We start from the raw sequence: 25,432 nt of genomic DNA, 5'->3' as shown, positions 1-25,432 counted from the left end.
ACAACTCAATGAGGCCCTCTCTATATATATTTAAAAAAAAAAATGGGCTGGAGATGTGACTGGTTAAGAACCCTGGGGTTCAGTCCCCAGTACCAAAAATAAAAACTTACATTGAAGTGTACATAAAAAGCTGTAAAGCCTCAAAAGATTTTAGAAACCTATATAAGCTAAGTCACTTTCTTTATGCCACCATAATGTAAATTTCTGTATGAGCAGATTCTCAATATGTGAGGCTATTGGTAAATATTGAAGAAAAATACATGAAACAGTTGAAACCACCTCAGTCAACTACAGTAATTACCTACAACTAATTCTTAAAATCATACTTTAATAAACTAGTGATTAACTAGACAGCACTGCAGAGCTTCTCTTTTCTTTCAGCTGAATCCTTAAGTAAAATATCCCTACCTAAATGATATAGGTTTCTTCTAGGTAGTCACATTAAGGCAAAAACATTTCAAAATTAAAAAAAAGTACCTACCTGACCCTAAGCTTCAGAAAGCTCATATAAACAAAACAAAACCACAAAGGATTGTTTCCATTTTTATTTGATGTTTCCAAATATAAAAAAAGTCAAGATTCTTACACCAATTATCTCAAATAAGACCATGCAGAGCAATTCAGTGTACAGCAGTTACTTCCCCCTCCAGTTTTTGCTGCTCTTTATACAACAGTGTGATAGACAGGAAATTTGGATAGCATGTGCTTGGATGGAAAAATGTCATCTTTACAAAACAACATGCAGGGTAGATTCTACTTTGTCTACAAGTCAAATTTACAGTAACTGCTTTTTCATGAGGGACAAGGAACCGAAAAATTAAGTGCCCAATTTTATTCAACTACCCCACAAATAAGCACAATTAACAGCCTCAACACCTTGCAAACTTTGGAGGTTTGAGATGGTAGACATTTTACTGGTTATCTTTAGTAGTGGATTCCACTATTTAACCTGGAAATGTTGGCTTTTCAAGTAAATTTCCTTGGGGCTTTCCTCTAATTTTGCTAGATCAGGTTCCACAAGAACAGTGAAGAAATTTTAAAAGTGAAACTGTAAGGTACTCTGTAGTATTATACACATTTTTGCTAGTTGCATAGGTGAATGACAGATGTTTTTGCTAAATGGCACTGAAGAAAATCCTGACGGCACTACTTAGACCAAAATGTTTCTGACCAAAGAAAATTATACAACAATATTTATAGGCTAACTTTTAAGAGATGGTTGACATTAATACTGTACACTTTTTACATGTCAAATACATAGTCCAAGAGTTTATAAAATAAGTTCATGCATTATTACCTCTAAGAATATCATGTACAAGATAAACCCCCCAAGTACTCTTGACAGCATTTCAGGTGGAAGCAGTCTTATATACAAAAACAATCCAGTTTGTCTGCTGTGTTAAGTGTATAATTTAAACAAATTTCAGATTACTGAGAAAAAAAAACTTAAGTCCATTGGTGATTGATACAAATCTGTGGGATTTAAAATGTTTCCTTTTTTAATAACACTCAGAATACATAACCTCTGTACAAAGAAAAATATAAAAATTCTGATGATCACATTTGATTATACTACATAATTTAGGATAAAATGTCACTGGTTAAGTTTTTCTACTTTACTCCTTCCGTTGACAGCATTAATTTGTGAACTATGTTTATATTTAGTTCAGCTGCCTTTAATGGCACAAGATCTCATTTTCAAAACGGCACCAATTTTCCTGAAATATAACAGCTCTATTTTCAGCAGCAATTATATTTTTAAAGGTTAGCAGTTATAGAGAGCAAATATTTTAACTATACCTTTTCTACTTTATACTCACAAGTTACAATATTTACAAAAGGCTAATATTGTCTATAAGAAAAAGTGATCTTTTTTCACTCTCCCAACATTAGTCAATGTTTTTTTTTTTTCCTCTCCCCTTACTTCTGACCTTGTTGGGGGAAATGCAGGAGTTTCAATCCAGGTACTTGTTTGTTTTAGATGGGATGCCTGATTTTTAAAGTGAGTATAAAGGGTAAGATGAAATAATTTTTAGTTCAGGTGTGTTTAGTGCCCCAAAAGTTATGACAAACAGTAATTACTGACAACCTAAAAAAGATGAGACATTTGAAGGTGCCTTAACAATCTTAAGCCCACAGCAGCTGAACAGCAAGGTGGCCTTTGTATTTCACTGTGGTGCAGCCATCACTGACTTGGCCCTGAAGGTGAGATTCTAATCCTGTGGTTTTTGGTAAATCTAAATTAAGACTGAAAATGTTTTAAGGGCAATTTACACTGAGGGAAATATGGTTCCAAGATATTCTATGTAAGAGATCAGTGACAAAGGGAATTGGCAACTGAGCATGCTAAATAAATTCCGTGAATACTGTCTTCATGATAAGAAAGATGTATTTACTACATCATGCATTTTGCTAACAGTATTTCCGTAAAAATCACCAACTTGCTATAGAGTAATATTTTGTGTTAAATTACTATTGAATTTTAGGGAAAATAGCCATTTCAGGTTGACAGCAACATAATGCTAATTATGCAAATTTAGAAGAGTTGACAAATTTCCCAAATATCAAATTGAAATCCTTTGCCCGAACAGTTAAGGACCATACAGAGACAGTCCAAATGTGCAATTTATGATTTTAAATTCTTATCCTATGAAACAAGTTCTGGAATGGATGGATTTCTTTAATACTTCGAATATTTTCCATTAATTCCCACCACAGAAAGACTTGTTGACTATATTAATGCTGCAAATGAGAAAACAATTTAGGGGGAACATACCCACAAGTAATTTGATCTGATAAAAGACTGATGCCAAATGGACAGATCAAAACAAAAAAACCCTAAAAAAAATGCTGTGAAAAAAAATGACAAAAATAACATGAGGGGGCACAGTTAAGGCATCTAAAAAAAATTCCACATGGCTTTGGCTTATTAAAATATTTTACACTTTTTTTTTAAAGAAGATTTGAAAGCATCTGAAAAACATGCAAATTGTTTGAAATCCCTGCATGGCAAATTCAGACAGTTTGCAAGCATCATTCAGATGTTTGCCAAGGAAAGTGAAGAAGCCTCTCCCCAAGAGATCACACATGGTCGGGGAGGTCCTCCCCAAACTCTCTATCTTACACTAGATGGCAACCCCGAGGTCTGTGCGGCAGTCACAAACAAGGCATTATTATCTGGAAGGGAAGGTACTGTGGAATTTCCATTGCTTGGGGAGCAACCCAGCTTTAGCTTTTCCAGATACTCTGCATGTACAGGTTTATGACATTGGAGAACTTTGATTGCATCTTCTACTTTGAACCACTCTCTCTTTCTTCCTAGAGAACAGTATGACAACAGTTACTATACAGTCAATTTTAAATAGCAAGCTGAACTCTACTAACAATGACCTTTACCCCCGCCCCCCCCCAAATAACTCTTTTTAGAAACAGCTTAAACAATGTTTCAGGAAAGAGTTTTAAGATAATTCAGAAGACCAGAGAGAAAAGGAATAGGAACTCACCTATATTAACAGAATCTTCCCAGTCTTCTAATATTTCAGTGACTGTAAGAACATAAACATATGTTCTGTGCTTTCGGTCTTGGTTCTGCTTGAGTATAAAAAGAAAAGCATTTTAATCTACAGGAATAAGCCAAGTATGTATTTTCAGGGGAAAAATAAACAGTTCTGGCATAGCACTGACTAAGTAACAGTCAATTATTCTCAGTTGTACAGTCTAGCAAGAGTTAAAGTTTAAAAGATGAGAACTGGAGCTTCTTCATCAATGATGAAACTAGCTCCGAATATTAATTTTTTCTTTTTTGGTACTGAAGATTAAACCCACAGTTGCTCTACCACTGAGCTATATCACCAGCCTCTTCTTGAGACAGGGTTCATTTAGTTGCCCATGCTGACTTAGAAAACTTGTGAACTTCCACCGCAGCTGGAATTATAGTTGTGCACCACCACACGTGGCCTAATAGTAAACTTTTTAACATTGACTTACATATATTCAACATTGTTTTCATAAATAAAATCTTTTAATTTGGAACCTATATTAAAAGAACCATATTCTTTTTACACTAGGTCCTATTCCCTAGGGCTAATCCTGACAACCATTCAGTGCTGTGAAAAATTGCTTCCTTCAGGATATATGTAGAGAAAAAGTCCCAGCTCCTATAGAATATTCCAGTTTATCCAGATACACAGAAAAGCACAGTCCTACCAACCCAGACTGGGGCTTCTTGAACTTGGTTATACCTGATTACTCAGAATGGGGGAAAATTGTTTTAAGATAAAATTCACTTGTGGATAAAGCCAAAGTGTTGATATTTTTATACACACAGCCAGGTTTGAGAATACCTGGGTTAATGCCCTTCTCAAAAACTATCTTTTAAACCAGCACACACCTCTAATCCCAGCAGCTGGGAAGGATGAGACAGAAGGATTGTGAGTTTAAAGCCAGCAGAAGCGAGGTTCTAAGCAACTCAGTGAGACCCTGTCTCTAAGTAAAATACAAAATAGGGCTGGGGATGTGGCTCAGTGGTAGAGTGCCCCTGAATTCAATACCCAGTACCTCCCCCCTCCCCAAAATCGATATGCTTGAAACTCAATTTTGTCCTTATTAAAACTGGCACCTAGTCTTGACTCTAAAAATTTGAATAGAAGGTGGCTTTAAAATGAAGGGACTCACTTTCATTCCAATTAAATTTAGTCGTTTGCTGTAGTCTAAGACTTTAAATAATTGCCGATTTTTTTCCTACCACAAATAACCTGAATAATCCAATCAGTTTACTGTGTCTTTGGGAAGGAGTATGAACAGCAAATTAGACACATGGTAAGTCACTTATTAGTTTTTACTATTATTTCTCTTCATCATCATCATCATTTGCTACTTTCCAGTGCTGAGGATAAAACCCAGGGCCTCACACAAGCTAGATAACTGCTCTAATACTGAGCCACATCCCCAGTACTATTTTTCTTTATTTTTTTAAAGTTGTTTTTCTTATTTCTATGCCTAGCAATTAATATTTATCTATTACAGTACATTCATAAATTCATTGAAATCACTGGGGCAAAAGGGCAAAATAATTCGGTTTTATTTTCTAAGGGAAAAGATGTATTGATTGACATTTTCTGTTAAATAGTACTTGGAAAACAATACTGTTACCTTCCAATATTTTGAGCTTTATGAGTTTTCTTCAAAGACCTGTCACCATATTGACAAATGTCACTTGAACTATGATATTTGAATTACTGAAAACAAATCTTATCTTTTCCAGTTTAACCAGGAGATGGTGCTATGAAACTGGGTAAAACAAGTGCTGAATTCTGGAAAAGTCTGAATGCTTATGCTTTTAGGACTTTAAAAACTACTGTATACTTGTAAGAGTCATCAATTCTCCCAAGTGCTGAACAACTGGAATTCTGAATTTCCTAAAAGCATAAAAATAAAATTATATGGTTTTACCTTAAAGACTGAACTAACCCTTAAATATTATCTTGAAAAAATAATGTCCCCATGTTCCATATATTCCATATATCTAGGACTGGAAACGCACTGACTTTACTATACTGCCAATGGGGGTAATTACTACCATAATAATGCTGTATAAAAATGGATGGTATATAAAAAAAGGTGAAGTGGCTTTTACTTACCTCCTCCTTTTCTAATCCTTATGACTACCTTGCCTACAGACAGTGTTAGAGGAATGTCTGGTTCAGCCTGCTGCCAGATTATCTTGCTGATCTTCAAAAGGAATAAATGCTATTAACAGCTAGGTGAGGATTACTTTTGTAACTCACCTCAAATATACCCAGGAGTCTTCCTAGTTTTCCTTTGACTCCTGCCTATTAAAAAAAAAAGGATGAAATGCAAATATTTATCTTTTCATAATAATGTAATTTACATAAGTTATTCTGGCTCTTTCAATTTTTGAATCTAAACAGAATGGGCCTTCCCATACCAAATCACTATCTTCCTGCTTCTGTGAAGTTTTTTGGCCATACCAAGATTCAGGTCCTGTGGTTTGCTATAAAATAATGGCTTCATTTTTTTCTACATGTGACTCCTTATTGATCAGATTATTGTTTTATAAGTGGCAAAAATTGATAGAAATTAGATTTTCTACCAATTTGGGTCAAACATGAATGAAACCAGACTTCTGTAAATACACACTTCCTCTTCTTAAAGATCCATCTTTCTCCTTTCTTCTTTTCCCATGGCTTAGATTTAGGATTCTTCTATGCACCCTTCTATTACACAGTCCTCATTATTTATTCCTAGCATTGTAACCAACCTATTGCAACTTCAGTTGTTCCCCATTTCATACTACAAATGAATACCACTGGACATGCCGTTTCCCCTACTTAAGGTGTCCTTCCTTCAGGAAATTGCTATTATTACCAACCTACTGCTGTGAAACCTCTCCTTATGTACAAAGCCTAAGAATGGCCTTATGCATTCCCTTCCCATTTATAACAGCACCACTACTCACTTTATTGTTTTGCCTGCGAGTAAGTTAAGTTCTATCAACTGAAAGAATACAAGCAAGCCACTTATGCTTTTATACATGAGGGAGTGTCATATTTTATTGATCTTGATGACAAAAGTAGTAAAACAAAAGCAATTGCTTATTTTTTTAAATTTTAATTTATTTATATGTGGTGCTGAGGTTCTACTCAGGGCCTCACACATGCTAGGCGAGCGCTCTACCGCTGAGCCACAACCCCAGCCCCAGCAATTGCTTCTTACTCATTTGAGATAGAATTACAGCTTATGATCCATGCATTCCTGTTCGATGTTAATACTAACCTTGCCAAGGCCATAATATTACACACTGATCACTGATCAAGTAATCAGGACAATCAGGAAGTTACATGTCAATATGATTCTGAGCAACTTCCACACTGACTTTACCTCAATTTTACCAGGTTAAAAAAAAAAAAAAAAAAACACAAAAAACGTGGTTTAGCAAAATGCTAACTACAGTCACATGGTTATCGGTGTTCTATCAGAAAACAACGAAAAAGCACTGCTGGGACCTGCTTAACTTCTTGCCTTCTCCTCAGTGTTGCTGAGCAAAATACCTTGTTTGTACACCTCACACAGAAGACCCTTCTGTAGAATCCCAATGTACAGTGTGTGTGAAAGGAGAATAAATGACCATTCACCTCACCTCCTCATAAACTTCCCTCACGGCAGCACCGCCAGGCTCCTCCTCAGGCTCCATTCCTCCTCCTGGGACAATCCACTGGTCTGGGTACCGACTGCTACTCACCAACAGCACCTGCAAGACCCACCGTGACCATGTATTTCCAGCCTGAGAAGCACTATGGATACAAACAACATTCTCAAACCTTTGCAGGGTTGTAGCTCATTCTTAAATGTCATTAAAATTACTAAGAGTACACCTTATGCTACCAAAAAGGTTTGTGTTTCCAAAGACCAAAAATCCAACAATATGACTACATTACTAAACCATTCTGTGTTTAATGAGATAATTTAAATACTAGATTCAATGAGTAAAATTTCCCATTTCTTGGATATTAACAAAGGATACAAGCAAAGACTTCATTTACTAACCCTAAAGTTGAACACACTGGGGTTTGCAGTTCTATCAGTTATTCTTTAGTTAGGAAATCTTTAATTACTCTTCCATATAAGGATATGACCATAGATGTGTCACCTTGTTAAAATGTAATGAATACCTGGAAGACTACAGATGCTGTGAAAAAGGAACAGGGAAATGCATGTAGAATCAATGCTTGGTACATAGAACTGTCATTTTTATGCTCATCATTAGCAAATTCCATCACCACCTGTTTTGTTTGGTACAGTTTATGAGCTAAGAAGGGTTTTTCTATTTTTAAAACAGATGACATATTTCAGTGTCCATAGGTAAAATTTTATTAGAACCAAGTCACACTCATTCACTTGTACATATTAATCTGGCTGATTTATCCTTTAAGAGTAGAGGTGAATTATATTTACACTATACATCCTGCAAAGTCTAAAATACTTATCTGGCTTTTTATAGGAACACTCTACAGAACTCTAATCAAGGACACCATTAAGCCTGAACTATATAAATTCTTCAAAACAACAGACCCCCACTATATTATCAAGACAAGTATAGATGTTAACTATTTAATAGTACCTGGAATAGTATTACATAGCAGTCTTAAAAATGAAATCTGTGGCATAGGTTAGGTCGAAATCCACTCAAGTTTTAAAAGAATGACAAAATCTTTATTATCAATGTCAAATGATATTATGAAGGTAACATGTTTTAACCACAACAATAATGTTGCAAAATTATCACAGAATATTGCTTTCAAGTAAATTTAAACAAAAGTTAATCCCCGATGTGGGTACTGATATATATATTTATTTGACATGCACTACAGCAGTTCTATCTCCCTAGCTCTATCCTTCGTTCACAGCCAGTACTGATGCCTCCTCCTACTTGAGGTAGGCTAACAGGAACTTTACCTTTCCCAACAAGTTCAGACTGTCAGTAGTTCAGACTTCTACCTTCCCCCTAAATCCCCAAACGGCTGAGTAGGAAGAAAATGCCTATTTAGGCAATATACCTCCCTTACTATAAAAGAGTACACCTTTGCCTAGGGACACACCTTCATCACAGCCAGTGATCATTTACAAGAGTCAGCATTGTTTCACTTTAGATCTGGACACGGCTTTATTGCTTGCACCAACATCATTCCTTGAAGCAAACAACTTGTTGTAAAACAGTAACAAAACCTGAGAAAGCACTGAAAACTAACATGATGGCTGACAAAGTCTTAGTGGAATTACTGATGCCTATCTTTGAGGGTAGCAAGTTCAAAACTAGCAATTTTGGTAAAATGAAATGTAAGACAGCTTTAAATTTAAATAATACTAAGTAGTTACATATCAAAATCAGAAGCTAAACAGCCACAGTTAATGAAATGTATTGAGTATCAGAAGACATAGGTTTGATTCCAAAGGTGACTGACTGCACAGAAGATTATAACCAAGGTGTTCCATTCCTTGATACACATAAGGTATGTGCTAATAAGCAACCTTCAGTGCACTGGTTTCCTTGTGTGAAAAGAGAAATAATTATTCTTATAGGATTGGTGTCAATGAGAATTTAATATCTTAAAGCCAGGGGTGGTGGCACACACCTGTAATCCCAGCAGCTTGGAAGGCTGAGGCAGGAGGATCATTAGCTCAAAGCCAGCCTCAGCAATTTAGGAAGGTCTTGTGTCCAGATAAAATGTAAAAAAGTACTCTAGATAAAATCTAAGAGGGCTGGGGATGTGGCTCAGTGGGAAAGCATCCCTAAACTCAATCCCTTGTTCCAAAAAAAAAAAAAAAAAAAGACTTAGGTCCTGTCATTCTTGGCCACTACTAGTTCTCTGTTCTCCCCACTTATTGACTTGGATTAATTTACCAAGAATTAGGTGCTTCACCCAATGGTACTAATTCTATTTGTTTTATAGTTACTGAGAAATAATGATGCTATCATGGCAGAAAAAGATACATCAAAAAGACTATAAAGATTAATTGAAGATAGGCTATTAAAACTACTATGGACACTAGGAGCAATGGTGTATGCCTAATCCCAGCAACTAGGGAGTCTGAAGCAGGAAGATGGTAAATTCAAGATTAGTCTCAGCAATTTAGCAAGGCCTTAAGCAACTTAAAGAGACCCTGTCTCAAAATAAAGAAAAGGACTGGGGATGTAGCTCAGTGGTAAAGTGCCCTTGGGTTCAAACCCCAGTATAGAAAAGAATGGGAGAAAAAGTAAAATCCATTAAGAACCTAAAGTCTCTCTGTTCAAATTCTTAAAAATGCAAATCAAATTTCAAATCTTTGTAATTTATTCAAAAAGGAGGTTTGGGCTGGGAATGTATCTCAATGTTAGAACTTTGAGTTTACTCCCGAGCACTGCAAAAAAAAAAAAAAAAAAAAAAAAAAAAAGTTTGGGGGGCAGCTATTGAGGATCTAGGCCAATCCAAGGTCTTGGTCCTATATGAATACTTGCAAATTAAATGTTGAACTAAAAAATGTTTAAAGTGTATCTTATGCCACTGTGAAAGTAAATGGCAACTACTGGTTCTGACTGCAGGGTTAGAGACCTATTTTTCTAGTCACAAGGTATGAGTTACACATAACCTGATTTTACTTGCTATATTATCTTACTATACAATTCTATGCTTTCTTAGCAACTAGTTTTTTTTTTTTTTTTTTTTTTTTTGGCACCAGGGACTGAACCCAGGGCACTTAACCACTGAGCCACTTCACCAGTCCTTCTTAATATTTTATGTAGAGACAGGGTCTCTCTGCGTTGCTTATGGCCTGGCTAAGTTGCTGAGGCTGACCTTGAACTCCATCCTCCATCGAGTCCTAAAAAAAATAAAATAAAATTCCAAGGGTCACGTATCTAGGTCAATGACTACATGTTCTCAATTCTCCAAGACTGTCTTTAATAGCTAAATTATATAAGATTATTAATGTTGGAAAACACCCTAGCATAGACTATGTCGGCTTTTCTGAATTAACATTTTAGCCTCATATTTTAAAACCAAACCAGTATCATCAATAGGACATCTACATATGACTAAATTTTCTTCCAAAAGTCACCAACTCATGGAACCACTGAGTGGGTCAACATCTCCCTTTCATAAATTATTTAGAAAGTTCCATGAAACACATCTACATAAATTTTTTGGACAAGTTGACTTAGTCTAATCAAAGAATAAAGATTGCGTCTGTTCATACAAGTGTATCTTAAAAAAAAAAAACAAAACAAAAAATGACAATTTACACTAGAACAGAACTGAGCTCTTACATGCCCTTGATCTGCCTCTACCTCCAGCCTGACTTTTGACCTATTCATGCCTTTTTGAGCATGAAACACATTTGCCAGCAAAATCTTATGGATTTTTTAAGATGAATTAAAATTCAGTTTCTCATTCCACTAGTCATTTCAAGGACCATGTATTGGAAAACACAGATCCAGCACCTTAAAGGTACATACTTTTCGGAGCAAGAAAAACATGTTAATTATCTACTTATAATTTCCATCAAAAAGATTCCCTTTTTAAAGTTCTTTATGAAAATGGACTAGTAAGAAAGAAATATATTCATGGCATCAAACTAAATCCATTTACTTTTTGTCTTTATAATCTTCAATCTTTACATGGTAAGAATAATCTCTCTTGTCAGACATAGTAATTCAGCATAAATTCTTGAACTTAAGGAGAAACACTCAAGAAAGAAGTTTACTTTGTTTTTTTCTCCCATAATAAGTATTCAACTCAGGGCTTCGAACATGCTAGGCAAGCACTCTATCAGAATATTTTATATTTTATCTTTTGTTTTGAGACGGGATCTCCCACAGGCATTCTATAGACAAGAGGTTAGGTCTGCCAGGGTGGAAGAAATAAATCTGGCCAGGCGTAGTGGTGTACGCTTATAATCCCAGAGGCTTGGTAGGAGGATCATAAGTGAAAGGCCAGTCTCAGCAACTTAGTAAGATCCTGTCTCAGAATAAAAAATAAAAAGGGCTGGGGATGTGGCTCAGTGGTTGGTTAAGTGCCCCTGGGTTCAGTCCCTGGTGCCAAAAAAAAAAAAAAAAAAAAAGACAATTAACACAGCCCCTGTCCCCCTCAACCGGCCCCCCAAACTGAGTGGTCAGATTTTTGAGGCCAACTAGGACAGCCAAGCAATCCTGTAATTAACTAGGTCCATCATGGGCATGAGAAATGGCTATGGAATTCCACAAACCATCCCCAGCACTAGATGAATACGGACTGATAAAAACTGACAGCACACTGTGAGATGTGCATATTTTAATTAGGCCAACAAGAGAGGATAAAATGGCTATTTTTTTTTTTTATTTTTTACTATTTATTTTTTAGTTTTCGGCAGACACAACATCTTTGTTTGTATGTGGTGCTGAGGATCGAACCCGGGCCGCACGCATGCCAAGCAAGCACGCTACCGCTTGAGCCATATCCCCAGCCCAAAATGGCTATTTTTAGGCAGGAGATTGTGATTAAGATGAATGCACATGAATTTATCAGTATTTTCTAAGCACTTCCTACTTTGTCCTCAAGTACCAACACCTGCTCTATCTCAGAGGGTTTTAAGAATGACAATATGAAAGTCAGTTTGTTTATACTTCATCTTAGAGTTTTCTCCACTTCTCTTTCAAGAAAAAGGGTTGACTAAATTAAAAAGCCTAGTTTTGGGGCTGGGGTTGTAGCTCAGTGATAGAGTGCTTCCCAGTGAGAGGCACTGCATTCGATTCTCAGCACCACATAAAAATAAAACAAAGGGCTTAAAAAAAAAAAAAAAGCCTAGGATTACCAGAACCCTGTAATCCCATCAACTCAGGAGACTGAAGCAGGAGGATCCAAGTTCCAGCTCAGCCAGGGCAACTGAGTGAGACCCTGTCTCAAAAAAAGCATCACACCCTTCTGTTAGTACAAATTTAAAATCTTCTTTGCAATTTTCTTTCAAGATTGATGTCTAGTATAATAAACAACTGAAACTTTGTTTCTTAGATAAACCTTTGGGATGCTAGTACTGTACTGACCACAGCGATTGTTTTACTAGGTATGAATTCACATTCTCAGCTTCATTATTCTTTTTCTAATATAGGTTGGTGGGAAAAGTAAACTATTAATAGCTATAGTTATTTATATACATGTAGAGTTCCACAATTTATTTTTTTTAATTTTTTTTCTTTTTTTAAATTTTTTTAAAGAGAGAGAGAGAGAGAGAGAGAGAGAGAGAGAGAGAGAGAGAGAGGGAGGAGAGAGAATTTTAATATTTATCTTTTAGTTTTCGGCGGACACAACATCTTTGTATGTGGTGCTGAGGATCGAACCCGGGCCGCACGCATGCCAGGCGAGCGCGCTACCGCTTGAGCCACATCCCCAGCCCCCCAATTTTTTTTTTCTTTTGAAGTACTGAGGACTCAGCCCAGGACCTTTCCTGTGCTTAGCAAGCACTGTATTTAGCTACACTCTCCCGCCCCACTACACAATTTATTTTAAAGGCCCTTTTTGGTTTGTTTTGGTGAAGACAATTACCTAATCACAACATACCGTTTCCTACAATTACATTAATTTTTTTTTTTTAAAGGGCAGATGCTCATGAGTCCTTCTCATAAATACTGGAAGCATTTAAACCCCACAGAATCATCGTAAAGTATTATCATTTGCTATCCCACCAAAGCATACTAACAGGCAAATAAACATTTCTATAATATCCTCAATCTACTGAAAAGATAGTTAGCATGTTAATTATGTTCTAAAAATGGTACAACTGACCTAACAAAGCTCATGTAAAATCTCATTAAGACAATACACTAACAGCTATCAGAGCTATACGTGGTCACTAAGGTTTTAAATTTATTTTCCATACCCACTGTCAGGAGATGTCACATTGATAAGATGACAGATGAAAGTAGACATCCAACCTTCCATATAAACCAGGGCTGAGACCAAACAGTTTAAAGACTACTCATTCCACCAAGATACAGAACCAGACTTTAATCACATTCAAACCTCAAAGCCAAAACTGTCCAGAGTGGTGGACACCAAGACATTTCCTCTTACCCCATTCAACCTGACTACCTTCACATAAGCATTCCTCCTCCTACACTACACTGCTGCTACTTCACTTTACCCTGTTTTTCATGCCCTGGACAAATAACAGAAAAATATCATTCGAAATGTAATGGTGGCACATGCCTATCTATAATCCCAGCTATTTACAAGTCCCTGTCTCAAAAATAAAAAGGACTTATATGGTATATTAAGAACTATGTAATGTTTTGAACAACCAACAATAAAATAATAAAAAAAATAAAAATAAAAAAATAAAAAGGACTAGGGATATGGTGCAGTGGTATAGTGCTCCCCGCACTCAATCCCCAGCACTGCAAAGCCCCAAACAACAACAACAATTAAAACAAAAACAAAAACTCTGACACAATCTACTTCTATCATAGTTAGCCATTTCAAAGGAATTTAACCAAAATTAGGTGAGCAGCAGGGGATGAACATCCACCATGCCCAAACGGCCATTTGAAAAGATTGTAGGTTTAACAATGGCTAGGATACACTTAAGACCCTAAGGAAAAAACAGATGAAAATGCTATAGAAGTGCATTTCCTCAAACAAGGTAGTTGGTTTATGACTTATACAACAGCCCTTTTTTAGGTCTGGGAGGACTATCCGCAGGAGGATGGTGAGTTCAAAGGCAGCCTCCGCAACTTAGTAAGGCCCTAAGCAACTCAGCAAGACCCTGTTTCTAAATATAAAAAAGGGGTGGGGATGTGGCTCAGTGATTAAGTGCCCCTGGGTTCAATCCCTGGTACCAAAAAAAAAAAAGTTACTAGCCATGTGTAGTGGCTCATGCCCGTCATCCCAACTACTTGGAAGGCTGAGGCAGGAGGATCTCAAATTTGAAACCAGCTTCAGCAATTCAGTGAGAAAATAATTCTCAAAATAAAAAGGGGTGGGGAGGTTGCTCAGTGGTAGAGCACTTACCTAGCATGTATGAGGACCTGGGTTCAATTCCCAAGACCAACAAAGGGATGTGGGGGTGTGAGGAAGCTATCTTTGGACAGTATTTAATCTTTTTTTTTTTTTTTTTTGAGAGATTGAGTGAGAGAGAGAGAGAGAATTTTAACATTTATTTTTTAGTTCTCGGCAGACACAACATCTTTGTTTGTATGTGGTGCTGAGGATCGAACCCGGGCCACACGCATGCCAGGCGAGCGCGCTACCGCTTGAGCCACATCCCCAGCCCCAGTATTTAATCTTAATGAAACATGAGCCCCACAGTATATATATGAAAGGGGTGGACTAACTACTGACTTAAAAGTGTAAAGACGGAGACTTTAATTGTACTAGTGGAGACTTAATTGTACTAATAATTCTAATTAGTACTGTTACTATTTATTAGTGCTTTCTGAGACTACCTTGTCTTTGTTTTATGATTTTGTAGAATTCAGATTATCCATGAATATATACTCAGTATTACAGCAGACCATCTGCAGAAGATGCAGCCACTGGCTCTGGGAGGTTAAAAGCTAATTACAGCACCAAGTCCAATGGCAGAGTAGTAGTCAGATTTTAGGACCGATAATGTCTCTCTTGCAACTGTGCCTAGATTCCATCCAGGATCAAGTCATTTCTATTTCTCATCTTGGCAGTATTCCCATTTTGCTGGCATTTTGCTAGTGTATTCATGCTTAAATAAATCTAAACTCTAAATGTCCTTTGTTCAAAACTAAGAGTTCCTTTCCTGTCTAACAAGTCCTTAGCCTTACATTTAAGGCACTCTATGTTTTAACTATTCCTTGTTTTTTGGTATCCCAAGCTGTAGCATTATAGATCACAGTCCCAAGTCTTACTCTGTTTGGGATGCTTGGTCCTTTTCCTGCATTCTGAAATGACTCACTTTGGATGTGAATCCCAGAGCACCTGAAAGCACTTTTATCTTACTGTACTTCCCTTTTAATCAGTCATGTGTCTAACCTGCCACTACAGGATATGAATTGAGACTTCATCTTTGCACTGTTCAAACTATATATATGCAAATATGCTCAAAGTTAACCAATATTCAGTTACCTATTTGTAAAGGTGTTGGCATCTTTCACTAAACAAGCACAGTCTACAGGAAAATTATTTTGTGAGCTTGTTTCAAAGCCCAACTGCCAAAACTGAAGGTGGTTCTCCACAGAAATAATTTTCTAGAGAGGCTGATTGAATAAATCTAAGGCTTTGAAGCAAAACATCTGGCCTCTAAATGAATTTTTTTTTTAAATTTTTTGGTACTGAGGATTTAACCCAGGGGCAGTTTACTACTTACTGACCTACATCATGACCTTTTTTTTTTTTTTTGAGACAGTCTTGCTAAATTGCTAAGGCTGGTCATGAATTTGGAATCCTCCTGCTTCATCCTCCCAAGTTGTTGGGATTACACTAGTTGGCTCTAAAGGCATCTGTGACCTTGGGACAAGTTACCTATTTTCTTCCTGTATAAATTCTAATACTTATTTACCTCATAGGGCAGAATAAAGATAAAAATGAGAAAAAAAAATAAAGCCACCCTCAAAAAAAAAAAAAAAAAAAAAAAAAAAAAACAGACTCTGCTATCAGAACAATCTTCTTTCCAGAACCACCTGTTCTAAAGAACTTACTGAGAACTCCCTCAGTACCAGGAGAGCCAGATGTGAGCTCTACACAGCTTTTTATGGTCAAATAGCAAGTACTTTTATTTCAACTTATACTCATCCTCAAAATATGCTTTTAAATGTCCTCACCAGATCTAGGTGTTCTTAATCCAGCACAAGGAAACATTAGTTAGAGAGGTGGGTATAAGCTGGTTTGCATCCTATTCTTGGAAGGCTAGCAATGTAATTTCAACAGAGTGGAAGCAAATTCAGTGTTCCTGGACATCTTACTAAAAGTTTTGCTAGAGTTTACTCTGTAATTACCATGTAACAGAGCCTCAACTGTACACAACCAAAGAAATGAAGATTTTGAAGAGCTAAAACAGATGTTAAAGTTGGCTTTACATTTTACTTCAGAGAATTTCAGAGTCTTCCCTCTGTATATCCTCTAACAAGCTGATTCACTGGTTTCTCAATCTACAGATTATTACTTACAAAGTTTTACACAATGGCATCTCTAATATATTCACCAAATCTTATCCCTTACTTCATTTTATCTAAAAGAGCTAGTCTATTTACTCAACTACAGGCTATGAATTTGGTAGTTATTTTACCCCCCCCCCCCCCCCCCGCAGTGATGGAGATCAAACCCAGGGCCTCTTTCCAGGTAGGAAAGAGCTCTACCACGGAGATATACCCTTGGACCAAGGATAAACAATTTCCAAGCATAAAAACAACCCACTTATCTGCTAAGGTAATTCTTGAAGCTCTTGTCAAACTATGTTACCATATACAATATGGATCATTTTGACTTCCTCCATCTCCCATATATTCCCTTAGGGACTTAAAAAAAATTAACAAAGTCTGAATTTCCAAGTTCACATTATGGCAAGACTTCAAAGATAACACTTTCAGAAAGACTTTGAAGCTCAGTCTCACAAAATCTCACTCATTCAACAAATGTGTGCATCTAATTGCTATTGGCCAGTCCCTCCTAGGAGCCCAGCATCAGAAGTCCGGATTGGGCACCGAATTCTGACTCTACCACTTTCTAACTGTGTCATTTGGGCAAAGCATTTATGCTCTGTACTGTCTTCCTCGCCTCTAACAGGAAAAACCAGTATTACCTCCAAGTGTTAAAGGGATTACATGTAACAAACTTTCCTCTGGCTGTACCTAGCACATTGTAAACTCTCAACTAAGAATATGATCATAAAATAAGCCAGACAAGATCCTTGATTCTTACTGTGATCACTGTTAGCTATATTCTTCTACAAAGTATGTGTTCCTCCAATATGATCCTTCTTTTAAAAACCTAATTTTTTTCTTTTTTTGGTAGTACACAGTTGATGCTTGTTGGCTTTGGTCATTCTGCAAATGTTAGAGATCCTACTCCTGGTAGTTTCTAATTCTATGTAGATTCATCGGAAAGATACTGGTTTTTTCTAGAAACACCTTCAGAATTTAGGTTTAACATTTAAAGGACTCCAAAAGAGCACTGATGAACCAACCCAAAGGTTGATTAGCCCTAAAGGCAATAGTGTCTTTAAAATAAAAAAAGGGGAGTGGGGTGGGTGGCAAAAGTTCAAAGGCACATGATTTTTTGTTAGCAAGAACTAACCACTGAGTGTATACTATAAGTCATACTTACCAGAACTATACAGACTAGTAATAAGGAAGCCATTAAATTCCCATCTCCAGCTTTAGCCTGGTATTTTATTGGTCACAATTATGGAAACATAAATCTGAATGTTAACTTTTCTCCTATCAAATCATTTTTAGAACGATAGTGTTAAAAATTTTCATCAGCTACCAAGTGGCTTATTGCCCTAAGCAAATTCAAAACAGTGAGCTATTTTAAAATTAAGTAAACGTAAGTGAAATAAGTAAAAACCGCTCTTCTGGGAGACCCCCCCACCCCGCCCCAGCCTATGAACCCAAAGCTGAGGAGTTATGTAGCAGATCGACTGCTTGCTCTTGGAGAAGACCGCTCTTTTCCAGATGTCAAGCCAAACAGCAAAGTAAAGAAGCCTTGATAACTATGCTAAGACTAGCAGTTATTGTCTGAAAATGGCAACTTTCCCCATTTCTAGTTTATTTTAGTCCTTTGGGTGACATCCGACATCTTTCAGTACCCACCTTTCTGCATCAGAAAAACTTTTTTTAAGAGGCCATTTTTTAAAACGAAGTATAATTATGCCAACTGTATCTGAGCTCATGGGTCCACTTGACTAGACCGAAGGCGATTTCGCTTTAAAGCCCGGGGAGGACCTGCTACTTGTTCCACAAACCAACCTAGATTTAATCCGAAACCGCAAGCTGCAGTAACGTGGAAAGGAAATATAAAAGGAAGGGCCCGGCTGCAACACGCCATTTCTGCCCTCCGTTAGCACCGGAGGTTTATCCAGCTTTAAGCTCAACTCGCACGTTAAGATGGTGACTCGCGCTAGGTGAGACTTTCCCGGGGGCCAGGAGGCGCCACGGCCTCCCGTCCTCACGCGGGCCCCGACGGAGAGGGCCAGACTGGGCGAGCCCCTTTGTCTCCGCGATCAGCCGGGAGAAAGGAAGGAAGGAGGGTGGGAGGGAGCAGCGAGAGGCTCCAATCGCCCCGGCGCGGCGCAGACCGAGGGTCGCCGGGGACCCGGCGAAGGACCACCCGCCCGCTGCCCCCGAGACCCCGCGGAGCGCAGCGTGCGCCGGCCGCTCACCTCGTCCTCCTGCTCGCTCCGGAAGCACAGGCACGCCGCCCGCTTCTTGAAGCCCTCGCGGTCATAGGTCCGCGTCTGGTTGGGCTTGAACTTCATCATAGAGGCGGGCTCTTGCTGCCGAGGCTGCTCCGGCCGCCGCCGAGGGGGCCCGGCCGCCGCCACCCCGCCGGGGAGTAGGGGCGAGGGCGAGTCGGTGGCTCGGCGCGCCGGTAGAAAGGCGGGGGCGCGGGGAGTGGCAGCGAGGCCGGTTAGTCCCGGGGCTGACGGCCACTCCGACGCGGTGCAGGACGCGAGCGCGGGTCACTGGAGCCCGGGTGCCAGGATGGAAGCGCCGCCTCTGCCCCGGCGTCCGCCTTTCTCCATGGAGCCCGCCGCCTCTCGCCTGCGCTCCTCCTGTCGCCGCCGTCAGGGGGAAGAGCGAGGCTCGAGGCTTGCGCCACGCGGAGACAGTTGCGAGAACCCGCGCGGACAGAGCAGCAGCGCTGCGGCGGCTGCGCGCCGCCCCCTCCACCACTATTTAAGCGGCCCTGCGCGCCACCGCCCCCCGCGCGCGCCATGCTGCGCGCGCCACCGCGCCTGCGTGTCCGGACCGTTGCGGCGGGGCGGGGCCTCGTCCTCCCGGGGGCGGGGCTGCGCGCTCTCGGACTCGGGTTCTGAGGGGCCTCGCGGCTGGGGCTAGATCGAGCGTGGAGTGACCGTACCTCCTTGCAATGACAGTAAATGGAAGGAAGCCAAGACCCCTCCCTCCCTCCGTATTTACAAGGGTCCTCCCGCGACTTTCCTCTGAGGACCCTAAATATTTTCTCCTCAAGAGGGGAGCTAAGTACATTCAGCCCCTGCAAAGTTGCACACTGGTCAGGAAATGCCAGAGGCACCGCAGCGACTGTAGAGGCTCCGCGGTGACCTTAGAGTCGTGAAGGCCTAGAAAGGTTGAGACTTTCATTAAGGGTTTCTTTTCTTCTTCTTTTTATTTCCCCCCCAAAACGGGAGAAGGGCAAATTTCCTGATTAACTGTTTTTCTTCTTTCTTTCGTCTCCTTCTCTTTGCTTGGGATGGTTCGCGTTCTCTTTTAGAGTCAGCTCAAGCTTAATCATAGTTTTGAAAATTGTTCTGTTCCCCCCACTTTGTCTTACCCTCCAGAATGTATCTGTTAGTTCTAGTTAATGGCTATCGTTTACTGTTTTTCCTGTGTGTCTCCTTCTAAGTAACAGGCACAGTTGGGTGCTGAGGCCACAAACACTAAATAACTGGAATTTGTTGCTATCTGGCAACTTGCAGTCTTAGGGACTTGAGGCAAACAACTTCAAAATTCCAGTGTCATAGAAGCCCTGAGAAAGAAGGCCTGGTGTTAAAGAACCCCTTAACCCACCCTTACCCCTCCTTCCACAGAGGCCTTCCATGCTTAGGTCTTTGCACATCTGTTTCTTTTTCATTCTTGGAGCCTCCTGTGTGCCAAGCGCTGGCATCTAACAAAACAAGTCAGCCTCTGCCCTTCCAGGTACTTCGGGACTTTAGAGCAGACAGTCAAATGTTAATCACAGGGGTTCCTATAAAACACCAATGTGCTGAGGTGGCAAGTGGTAGAGGGAGGGAGATTTAGCCAAATCTGGAAAACAAAATACTTCCTGAGGTAGTGGGGAGCCCTGCAGGAGGGGGAGGGGGAGGGGGAGGAGGAGAAGAAGGACCTGAGAAGAGCCAGAGGTGATGAACTTTCAAGGTAAAGGGAACTGGGATTTATGCAAAAGTTAGTGGGGGAGGGAGTGAGAAGAGCTCTAAGAAATTAAAGAAAAAAAAAAAAAAAGAAAGTTGGGAGCAGTGGTGCACACCTGTGATTTCAGTAGTTTGGGAGGCTGAGGCAGGAGGAGGACTCGTTCAAAGTCAGCCCCTGCAATTTAGGAAGACCCTCTCTCAAAATATAAAGTAAAAAGGACTGGGGATTTAGCTCAGTGGTAAAGCACCTCTGGGTTCAATCCCCAGTACTAAAAAAGAAAAGAAAAGAAAAAGCCAGTGTGGCTGAAGAGAGGGAGGGAAGCTGGTTCCACCTCAGACAAGCAGCACAGAACCAGACAAGGGGGGGGGGGGGGCTTGGAAAACTGGATCAGAGTACTGGCCTTCCCCTTTTAAACTCTGACTTTCTTTTTGAGACTCCTGCATCTAACTCATCCTACCTACTGAAACTAACAGATGCAAGTTTATAGAATGAGTTAATGTTGAATAAGTGGTTTGAGGAATGGGGCTTCACCACAATTAAAAATCAAGCCTGTACAGAGACATTTTCTAAGCCTCAGCTTTCTTATTGAAGTCATGTGAAGTTTAACTATTTCCGTAATTTACAAGCAGAAGCAGAACACATCTAACTGGGGATTCCAGTACAGCTAATACGCAAATATTATTCTTAGATAATTGGTTCACATTGATAAAGCGATTAACCTAATTTTGGGGGGAAGGTTCTGGGGATTGAAATAGGGGTGCTTTGCTACTGAGCCACATCCCTAGTCCTTTGTTGTTGTTGTTTTTGAGATAGTCTCTTTCAATTGTCCAGACTGACCTTGAACTTGTTATCTTCCTGCCTCAGTCTCCCAAATTGCTGGGATTACAGCTAGAGAGGCTGAGGCAGGAGGACAGTAAACTCAAGATCAGCCTGGACAATTTAGCAAAATCCTGTCTCAAAATAAACAGTAAAAGCCAGGCAGGGTGGTGTGTGCCTATAATCCCAGAGACTTGGGAGGTTGAGGCAGGAGGATCACAAATTCAAGGCCAGCTTCAGCAATTTTGTGAGGCCCTAAGCAATTTAGGGAGGCCCTATTTCAAAATAAAAAATGAAAAGGACTGGGAATGTGGCTGAGTGGTTAAGCATCCTTGGGTTCAATCCCTGGCACCAAAAATACATAAATAAAAAAAATTTAAAAATAAAATGTAAAAATTTTATTTTTATATTTGGGTATGGAGCTCAGTAGTAGAATGTCTTGGGTTCAATTCCCAGTACTGTAAAACAAAGAACAAAGAGACAGAATTAACTGAGAAGGAAAGGAGAAGATGTCTGGAACCAAATTGCTAAAGGGAGGAAAAGCAGCAGCAGCAGCAGCAGCACAGAACCAGTTAAGTGGAGCCCTGGGGCTGCTTTCTCCAGCTTCCAGGCCACTGGGCTTGGTTGCTTCATCTCTGAGTCTCAGCTTTTCTCACCTTGTACAAGGCTTACCCAAGATAACACAGTGAGTCTAAAAGGGCTTTGGAACTGTAATACATTTAGACAAACACGTGTTATTAACAAGAAAAGTTTCATTAGCCCTCTCTCCTCCTTTTCCTTTTTCTTAAAAGACCAGAAGAGTAATGGACTGACATTTGGAGAAGGCTCAAATTTTTGACCATGGGGAGGGAGGGTTTTGTTTTGTTTTAGTTTATACTTTGTTTGCAGTACCTCAACTCCACTCCCCTTTATTTACTTATTTATTTTTTCTACAGGGTCTTACTAAATTACCCAGGCTGGCCTTGAACTTGTGATCCTCTTGCTCTTGCCTCCAAGTAGCTGGTATTATAGGTGTGAGCCACAATACCTGATGAGGGAGGGGACTTAATATAAAAGAAATGCTGCACCGAGTTTGTTTTTGTTACTGGAGATTGAACTCTGGGGCTCTCTATCACTGCGTTTGTTTATTTATTTATTTTTTTAATTTTGAAAAATTGTCTTGCCAAATTATTTAAGGCCTCTCCAAATTACTGAGGCTGGATTTGAACTTATGACCATTCTGCTTTAGCTTCCTGAGTTGCTGGGAATACATGCATCACTGCACCTGGCTACAGTGAATTATTTAAACTGAAGAATGCTTTGATAATATAATTAACCATGGCCCTCCACACATAGACAATATTTATTTATCTGTATCTTACAGTTATTTGAGCTAGACCTGACAGAAAAGGAAACTCATATGACTTTTTAAAATGAGAGAATAGAGAAATGCTAAGTCTTCATTTTCCTGTGTCAGCTCCTCAGTATTGGGGTGCATACCCCAAAGCAAAGCTCCCTGCTAAGTATTGTTTAATATGTATTATGCATCTGAAATGAGCTTAGGCAGTGTTCAAAGCTGAGATCATATCTAGTGAGATCACAGTTGAGATAAGACACAGGCCTGTTTTTTCTCTGCAGGGCCAGTAAGGACTGGGCTACACTGGCTGGTTCACTTGAGATCAAAGTCCAGTTTCAAATTAATTTCTGTTTAGTTCATTTACCACAGTATTGTCTTACCTGAAACTTTTTATCCCAGAACTATTTTTTTCCACTATTTTTAAATTTTCTGAGCTTTCAGAAAGAGACACAGTTTAACATTGGCTGTATAGGGGACATTTTTTCCCAAGTCCTTTTAAGACTGTATTCAATGAAGAGTGACCAACACAAAGGCTTGCTGCCTTCTCTTATATCAGAAAGTTACACAAGTTCCTTCTGTTAGTAACACTGTGATACGAGGCTTCATGATGGTGCACACATGTAACTCAGGAGGTTGAGGCAGGAGGATCACATATTTGAGGCCAGACTCAGCAATTTAGCAAGCCCTGTCCCAAATAAAAATAAAAAGGGCTGGGGATGGGCTGGGGTTGTGGTTCAGTGGTAGAGCACTTGCCTAGCATGCGTGAGGCACTGAGCTTGATTCTTAGCACCACATATATATAAATAAAGTCCATTGACAACTAAGAAAATATTTTAAAAAGCGGGGTGGGGGTGCTGTGGCTATAGCTCAGTGATAAAGTGGGTTCAATTCCCCAGTTCCTAACAAATAAAATAAAACAAAATAAAAAGTGTTAGGGATGTAGGTCAGTGGAAAGTGCCCGGTTCAATCCCCAGTATCAAAACAAACAAACAAAAAACCTGTGATAATGACAAATAATCCCTTCCTATGTCTTGCTAATGGTAATAATAGCTATTCTTTACTGAGTGTTAGTCAGTGCCTGGGTGATTTACATGACCTCATTTGAATGATGCCAACAGTAGCCCTATGAGGCTGCTACTTTTTATTGTCCCCATTTCACAGGCTGAGGAACGCAGGGGCAATATTCACAGCTCAAGTTCTTAACCCCTGCACTGTATTACTGTGCACTTGTTCTACCGTTTCTGTTCCATGATGATTATTTCTATGTGTTAAATTCTAACATCAGGTGGGGAGGGGTTGTCTTTGATTTTTTAAAAATGAAAAAAGAATCTAGTGGGGATTTAGAGAAGCTCATGAGGTGGGGAATGGAAGTGGAAATCTAGATTACAATTTCATTTACTCTGAAGTGATTTCCCCCCCTTTTACAAAGGCACAAATGAGAATGAAATAGATAAATTTCAAAAATTAAAAATCCTTAAACTGGATGTGACAGCACAGGTCTGTAATCCCAGCTACTCTAGAGGATGAAGCAAGAGGATCAATTTCAAGGTCAGCCTTAGCAATTTAGTGAAAGAAACCCTTAGCAATTTACTGAGACCCTGTCTCAAAATAAAAACAACTGCTGGGTGTGGTGGCGCAGGCCGGTAATCCCAGCTGCTCAGGAGGCTGAGACAGAGAATCGCAAGTTCAAAGCCAGCCTCAGCAACTGCAAGGTGCTAAGCAACTCAGTGAGACCCTGTCTCTAAATAAAATACAAAATAGGGCTAGGGATGTGGCTCAGTGGCAACGTGGCCCTGAGTTCAATCACTGGAACCCTCCCCACCCCCCTGCAAATAAATAAATAGAACTGGGGATGTATCTCAGTGGCAAAGCAACCCTGGGGTTCAATCCCAGTACCTCTTCCAAATAAATAAAATAAAAAGGGCAGGGGGTATAGCTCAGTGGTAGAGCACATCTGGGTTCAATCCCAGTATATCACAAAACAAATAAATAGGTAAAATAAAAGCCTTAAATTAAATTATAATGTTCAAAAAAATCCAACCAACGTTTAAATTTTAAATGAAGACTTTTCGTTTTGACTGTTTATAAACTCTCATTGGAATACAGAAATGATCTTCAGATTTACAATCTATTTGTTATTTTTATCAATTCATACTTACTGAAGAACACTTTGTTTCATAAGCATTATGTTTATAAGCAGTTTTCTGTGGCTGCTGAAAATGTTTACTAGGAAGAGCAGTTCTTTCCTTCTTTATCATTCAGAGAAAGGTGTATGCCAAGGAGTTATCTCTCTGCAAAGGCATGACTTGACATTTTCACAAACTTTTTCAGGCCAGCATTTTGACCTACTGCTTCATTTGGAGATGGAATTCTTCATTTTAGAATAAAGGCAAAACTAAAACACAAACACTCCCAAACAAACAAACAAAAAAATTTGTGTATAAGATATGTTAATCAATTGTAATACAAAGACTTTGTTTTAATCTGGATTCTAACAAACTAAAAATATTCAAAAGGACATTTATTGGATAATCATTTGGTTCTAGATATCTGGAATTACTGACCAAATATTTGGTGAGATTAAACAAGTGTTACTGTTTTGGGGGAGTGTAATGTTTAAAGGGGGACTGCTTTTTCTTTAGAGATATATACTAAAAATACTTACTGGAATAACATGATATCTTTGATTCAAA

The 25,432-nt window shown here is 39.1% G+C and overlaps 1 protein-coding gene and 1 long non-coding RNA gene across 4 annotated transcripts in view; one reads left to right on the top strand and one right to left on the bottom strand.

Moving 5' to 3' along the window:
- Window positions 1-530: 530 nt before the first annotated feature.
- On the bottom strand, window positions 531-19,007 carry NUDT4 (nudix hydrolase 4). 3 transcript variants are annotated; one of them, XM_081311816.1, is made up of 5 exons: window positions 18,877-19,007; window positions 7,160-7,270; window positions 5,787-5,831; window positions 3,504-3,591; window positions 531-3,318 (listed from the first exon to the last, which is right to left on the bottom strand). In XM_081311816.1, exons 1-5 carry the CDS (start codon window positions 18,973-18,975, stop codon window positions 3,116-3,118), a joined length of 546 nt encoding a protein of 181 aa, XP_081167942.1. In that variant the 5' UTR covers window positions 18,976-19,007; the 3' UTR covers window positions 531-3,115. The 3 variants fall into 3 exon arrangements, with proteins under 3 accessions (XP_081167942.1, XP_081167943.1, XP_081167944.1); XM_081311817.1 differs by having other exon boundaries at window positions 3,504-3,588; XM_081311818.1 differs by having other exon boundaries at window positions 7,160-7,313; window positions 18,877-18,975.
- The window catches only part of LOC308658896, a 76,101-nt gene continuing 68,403 nt past the window's right edge, over window positions 17,735-25,432 (top strand). The window contains exon 1 of the long non-coding RNA XR_014024248.1: window positions 17,735-18,618. This is a non-coding gene — a long non-coding RNA (uncharacterized lncRNA). The remainder of the gene's footprint in view (window positions 18,619-25,432) is intronic.

The sequence above is a fragment of the Spermophilus citellus genome (assembly GCF_964194105.1).
Source record: "Spermophilus citellus genome assembly, chromosome: 10".
NCBI lineage: Eukaryota > Metazoa > Chordata > Mammalia > Rodentia > Sciuridae > Spermophilus > Spermophilus citellus.
Note: the sequence above shows the minus strand (reverse complement) of the source record. Positions and strands in the feature narration are given on the sequence as shown.